Source organism: Brassica oleracea, chromosome C9, assembly GCF_000695525.1.
Source record: "Brassica oleracea var. oleracea cultivar TO1000 chromosome C9, BOL, whole genome shotgun sequence".
Lineage (NCBI taxonomy): Eukaryota > Viridiplantae > Streptophyta > Magnoliopsida > Brassicales > Brassicaceae > Brassica > Brassica oleracea.
Genome location: NC_027756.1, coordinates 5,983,335 through 5,989,358, shown reverse-complemented (window position 1 = coordinate 5,989,358; position 6,024 = coordinate 5,983,335). Strand labels below are relative to the sequence as shown.

Below are 6,024 nucleotides of genomic sequence, written 5' to 3'. Positions count from 1 at the left end.
TTTTGGCAAGTACTTGAGATTCATATTTGTTTTCTAAGTGGATTATGTTTGTATGTTAGTTTGCAGAGTATTTATGAATAGTGTGGACTGGTCTAATGAAGGGAGTGAAGATGATAGAGATTGACGAAGAAGAGAAACAGGAAACCAAAGCAGACAACTCTTGTGTTTGAGGGCATTATTTCTTCTACAGTATCAATACAAAACGAATAACCGTTCCAAAGGAAAGAAGACAGCGAAAAGCAACCGGACTCTAGAAGCAGAAACAACAACCAGTTACTGGTCGGTTCGAACAAACCAAACAGCCACAACATCAAAATAGATAATTTTCAATTCTTCTTCATTTCATTACAAACGTAGTCTTTTTATGTTTTCTTCATAATCTCAGAAACTAAAAAGATGTTTTGAAAATTTAAAAACACCACCAAAAGGGATAATCTCAATTGCACATATTTTGTATAGTTAGAAAGCTTTTTTTTCATTTTCCCCCCAGTCTTTTAAGCTCTCATCTTCGATTTCTCCATTGCTCTCGGAGCTGCAGCTGCAAAGATCACAACATCGAATACAATTAAAACATTTCAGAATCACACATAAGCAAACTCATAAGACTGGTTTTTCCTGCCGTTTGTGAAACTTACCTAACCCAATGGCATCAGCGCCTTTCATTATCTTCAGCTTCTTGCACACATCAATAAACATCCTGTACATTAAGATCAGATATTAATATCTTTCAATCATATGTTAGAATCTGACAAGAGTAAGAGGAAACTTACTCCCATGGAACATCTCCAACAAGCATCCAGTCACCATCCTTGTCCTCATAGGTGAGTACATAGTCTTTTCCATTCAGAAGATTCTTGAGTTTGGTCTCACTAAGCATATCCTTCCCTGCAGCTCCATTAGATCCACATTGACCTACCATCAAATCAACCAAGATTGAAAGAGGCTTTCTAACAATGAGGCTTGCAATAACACATCATTAGCAATCACAGAAACATCTCACCGAGAGTGAAGGTTGTGAACATTTTCTCCAAGGCTGAAGAAAGCTCCCCGTAGTTAGTGTAGCTCCTCAGGTCAACTTTCCTCAGATAAGGAGCACCATCCATACTGACCTTCACGAAGAGGGCCGCGGAACCTGGCTTCCCATCAACTTCATCACTGTTCTTACAAGTCGTGGCCAGTGTGTTCTTCCTGTAGGATCTCACTGGAGGCCAACCAACAATCTGTGCCCTGAACAAAACAAAAAAAACCCATCAGCTGATGAAAGATATCAAACTCAAAGCAACTGATCCTACTACAAATCCAATCATTACTTGGCTGCAGGAGGGCTAGAGCTATTGTTCAAAGTGCCCAGCTGTCCTTTGGGTATGTTTTGTGTCACTTCCTTATTTACTACAGATTGTGTAGCTACCGCTTCAGGAAACATCCAGTTTTTCTCAGTATACATCGTATCAGAAAACCCTCTTTTGTTCCCTGAGGCAATGTTCTTTTGTGAAGACGAGAAAATCTCATCTTTGGTAGGAAGCAAAGGAAAGAAGGGCTTCTCATCAAGCTCTGTCTCTCTAGCAGGAGACTGTGATCCAGGTAGACCAAGAGTCAGCTCCGTAGCCTTGAGGCTGATAGTGGCTTTGTCATCTTCAACATTGCCGGAGAGAGTTGAGCTCTCAACAGAGGAGGAATCAGAGAGACCAAAGTAGTTATGCACCTTGAGTCCTCCTCCTTTAGAGATGCAGTTGCTAGTAGGTGAACTAGCTACAGAGACATTGCTCTGTAGCTCCTCTTCTGATAACATTTGGAAGATACTTTAGTTTGTTTTCTTCAACTGCCAAAAAAAAAAAAATTCAGCCACGTCATCAAGAAGACAATAAACTTACCACAAAAGATATAAAAACTCCCGAATCTCATAGTATCAAATTAGATTGCCTTTTAAGCTAGACACGTGGCAACAAGTAGTTTGTTGAAGTCAACTCACGAAGTCAGTTACGTTCTTCTTCTAAGCTGATCTTAGATTTCACCTTCTACGAATCTGTAACAGTTACTAGTAGAGTTAGTGCTGGGTTCGCAGGTCAATCCGCCCCGACCCGCCCCGCCCCGCCGCGGATCGAATCATTTTTTCGATTCAAAAACTCGACCCGCATAACTCCCAAACAAAAACTTTTATATCCGCACCCACCCCGCCAAAACCCGCGGGTAACCCGCCAAACCCGCGGGTAATATTAATTATATTAAAAATAGTTATTTTAATTAAAAATAATTATTTTTTATTTATATAATAGTTATTTTTAAAAAATATATTTATAATTAAAGTTATACAAATATTTATTGTTTTTTATATATTTTACGAAAAATGTGTTTTTTTTCAAAAAATTTTTTTTTTTTAATTTGCGGGTTGGCGGGTACCCGCGATTCAAATTCGGCTGACCCGCACCCATCCCTCTCAAAATAATCTCGACCCGCACCCGCACCCGCGATTTAAAAATTTCAAATGGTTCGATCCGCACCCGCCCCGCGGCGGGTCAAATGGGGCGGGGCCCGCGGGCAAAGATTAAAATTTCCAGCTCTAAGTAGAGTCTATGTGTGACAAGCTATAACAGTAACTACCAACACACTAACATCAACGAAACGAAGCTCGATTTCCAGATTCTGAAACATCTAAGAAATGATTTACCTCAAAGGGAAAACGAAGCTCACGAAGAAGAAGACGATCGATCAGAGTAAGGTACTAGTAGAGAAGACGAACAGCGACGAGAGAGAGAGAGAGGTGTGTGTCAAGGTCCTTCCATTAAAGCACAAAAGCTTTATTATTATCATTCATCCACCCAGAAAAACTCGAAGCAGACATGAATAATTAATTATTTAACTTAAAAGGAAGTGGCATAATTGTAAATAAGTGGACAAAGTTGAGTATTTCTGTTTACGGTTTGGATTCTGATCCGACGGTTTAGATTTAATCTATACCAGAAATCTAGATCGTTTGATCTGAGGTAATGTGTGTGAACCGTTGATAAAATTTGTCACTCTCTGGCTCCACCGGAAAGGGTATGGTTGTCTGCAAATATTAAATACCTATCATGTCCTCTGTCTGTTATGACTAATATACCCTTTCTGTGAGGATTAAGAAATGAAGATCGAAGGGTAGAGTGGTAATTACACGGTGAGGAAAAGAGGAGTGAGAGGGGACAGGAAAGCAGCATTTCAAGTCGGTTTGCCGGGTGCTGAACGGGACATCTAACCTCCACTTTCTTCTCTCTCTCCCTCTACTTTAATCTAAATTAACTTTCTTGATCCTTTTGATTATCTTTCATTCTTTTTCATTATGATTAATTTAATTCTTCTCTACCTTCCTAATTTCTTTAACTTTAATTATAGCACTTCCTTATCCTCCTTTATTTTTTACTTGTATTGGCCCAACTAGATGGGGCCCAATAGACAAAATGTTAGTCACCCAAACTTGAAATATTTCATTTTGCGTTTTGTATTTTCTTAACCTTTTATTCCTTTTTAGTTTTTTTTTAGTGAATAGTGATCATGAAGAAACTGGTCACAAACCAGGCAGGAGAGTCTTCAATATTTAATTTTAAAAATCTATCAAAATTCTACATAAATTTAGAAGTCTCTTGCAACATTTATACTCTTTGACAGACGACCCGGTAAATATCGGAGATCCAAAGTACGCTAAAATTTTCTCTTGAGTACTAAAGTCAATCATCTTTCTTATTTACTAACGGTTTTGTTGTTATTATATACTCTTTTGTCCATAATACTTCGATATTTGAATTTCTAAGGAGTTATAGTATTTGAAGTATTCTTATCTTAATACGAAATTATAAAAAATGAGAAATCTCTAAATTACTTCTTTTTTTTAACATTTTTTTAACATTTTTCTATTGCTAACAAGGTATAGAACAATGATTTACTAGACGAGTTTGCTGAAAATACTCTAGCATTTCACTATCTCGTTATCATATTTATTCTATTTTTCATTATCTACCGTTATAGGATTTGATGGGTTTTTTTTTGTCAACTAAGATTTGATGGTTAATGTAAACTGTAGTACTATGATGTTTGCAAATAAATAATTTTGTTGTAGTTACCGACGGATTTTAAAGTAGATAAATATGAAAAGGAAGGTAATGGATTGGGGAAGAGAGCATAATAATAACAGGTGGTAAAACACGCATGGGAAGCAAAAGATCTGGCCATTGGATTTGAATAGCAGGAGGCATGTATCCATCCATCATGAGTTTCTTTGACTGTCTCTAATCATCACTCTTCCGTACCACTCATATTTTATCTTATTTACCCGTTTAACTTTATTTTCTTTTACGAAAGATGCCAATTAAAAGACCATAAACATCTTAATTGACGACTCCTCGGTTCCTCTCTTTCTTATCTCTCTCAAATTTTTAAGAGAGAAAGAGAGTCGAAACCTGAGTCTCGCCGGTGGATTCCGGCGGTTTGATTCTTGTTGATGGAGAATCTGTTCTGGCATAGGTGTATCCTATATCACCTTTGGCAGGCTTATGTCTCCAACGGCAGTTCTTTCTATTGGAAAGCCGTTGGCTTTTGACTCCGACCACACATCAGAAACTTTGGTGTAATCGTCGGCTCTTGGTTCCGCCTCTACCTTCCCGTCTGTTGTAGATGGCGGCTTCTTTCCGGATTCAGTTGTTCTTCGCTTCATGTTTCTCTTTAATCCAATCGTTCTCCGCTTTCCACAATCGATTGACGGTTCCTCTCCTTGGTCAATGATGTTGCATCTTCGGACTTCCATCTATCTTCAAAGATGTTTGTCACTACATGCAGGAAAATTGATTATTTAGTTGCGGTTGTGTTCGTTTGGTTCTTCTATTTTGAAGCGAAGTTTTCGTGTCTCGATCCTTTGGCGTTTTCGGTGGCTCTGGTGTTAAGGTTTGCTCTCGACTTGGGTCGATTGGAGGCTCACCTATTTCTGGTGCTGGCGACAAAAGTTTCGGTTTGGCTTGTCAATTGCTAGAGTTATCTCGACGGTTTCTTTTCGTTCACTACAAGAAAACACATGCTTAGCGAGGAAATTTAACGAGGAAAAACAATCCTCGTAAATTTACGTCGATTTTACGAGGAACTTACATGGAAAACTAAAGTCATCGTTATTTCCTCGTAACGTAACGACAAAAGTTTTTCGTCGTAAAGTGGATGTAATTTAACGAGTATTTTACGAGGAAAAACTATTCCCTCGTAAATACGACGTAAACTTTGCGTGTTATTTACGAGGAAATAGTTTACGTGTATTTAGCGAGGAAATTTTGAATCCACCAACTTTGTAGGTGTTACACGTTTTTTTTTTGAAGGTCACCACATCACAGATGCAGATTATCCTAAGTGGTTACACGAAGTAATTCAATCTCCACTTGTAAAGGTCACCACATCACAGATGTATTTCACACGAGGCTATACTTTTCATACATATGAGTATGGTAGACAGCGGGCGACCAGTAACTATGGAATATGTGTGAAAGGGGAAACAGATTTCTACGGGATCTTGACGGAGATTATTGAAGTCGAATTTCCAGGGATACTGAAGTTGAAATGCGTCCTCTTCAAATGTGAATGGTTCGACCCCGTCGTCAACAGAGGTGTTCGGTCTAACAAATTCGGTGTAGTTGATGTCAACGGTGGACGAAGGTACAACAAATTCGAGCCTTTCATCTTAGCTTCACAAGCAGACCAAGTTAGCTTCCTTCCATACCCTCGGATGAGAGATTCAGGTATAAATTGGTTAGCAGTAATCAAAGTTACACCTCGAGGACGAATCATCAGTGGAGAAGAACAGAAAAATGAAGTCGAGGAACCTGAACAAGAAATTGATGACATCCTTCTCATTGATCCGCATAATCACGAGTACGAAGATCTTACCGATGATGCCACAGACGAAGCTGTTGAAGACGAGTTTAATGAAAATGATGATGTTTCTAGTGATGACGAGAATGTCGATATATCCGATTGATGTATTTGATTTTGTGTAGTGTGTTTTATGAATAAGATGTG

At 38.5% G+C, this 6,024-nt stretch overlaps 1 protein-coding gene across 2 annotated transcripts; it reads right to left on the bottom strand.

Moving 5' to 3' along the window:
• Positions 1-299: 299 nt before the first annotated feature.
• LOC106313751 (auxin-responsive protein IAA9) lies at positions 300-2,826 on the bottom strand. Of its 2 annotated transcripts, none has more exons than XM_013751653.1 (6): positions 2,666-2,826; positions 1,311-1,819; positions 1,001-1,227; positions 771-912; positions 636-697; positions 300-532 (listed from the first exon to the last, which is right to left on the bottom strand). In XM_013751653.1, exons 2-6 carry the CDS (start codon positions 1,787-1,789, stop codon positions 495-497), a joined length of 948 nt encoding a protein of 315 aa, XP_013607107.1. In that variant the 5' UTR covers positions 1,790-1,819; positions 2,666-2,826; the 3' UTR covers positions 300-494. The 2 variants fall into 2 exon arrangements, with proteins under 2 accessions (XP_013607107.1, XP_013607106.1); XM_013751652.1 differs by having other exon boundaries at positions 308-538.
• Positions 2,827-6,024: the final 3,198 nt, after the last annotated feature.

Bases quoted from the DNA above. Each gene is read 5' to 3' on its own strand.
- LOC106313751 (XM_013751652.1), bottom strand. From the start codon at position 1,789: ATGTTATCAGAAGAGGAGCTACAGAGCAATGTCTCTGTAGCTAGTTCA. The intron at 913-1,000 runs GTGAGATGTTTC...ATTTGATGGTAG, and splicing joins GTTCACAACCTTCACTCTCG to GTCAATGTGGATCTAATGGA. The intron at 698-770 runs GTAAGTTTCCTC...CTTAATGTACAG, and splicing joins GTTGGAGATGTTCCATGGGA to GATGTTTATTGATGTGTGCA.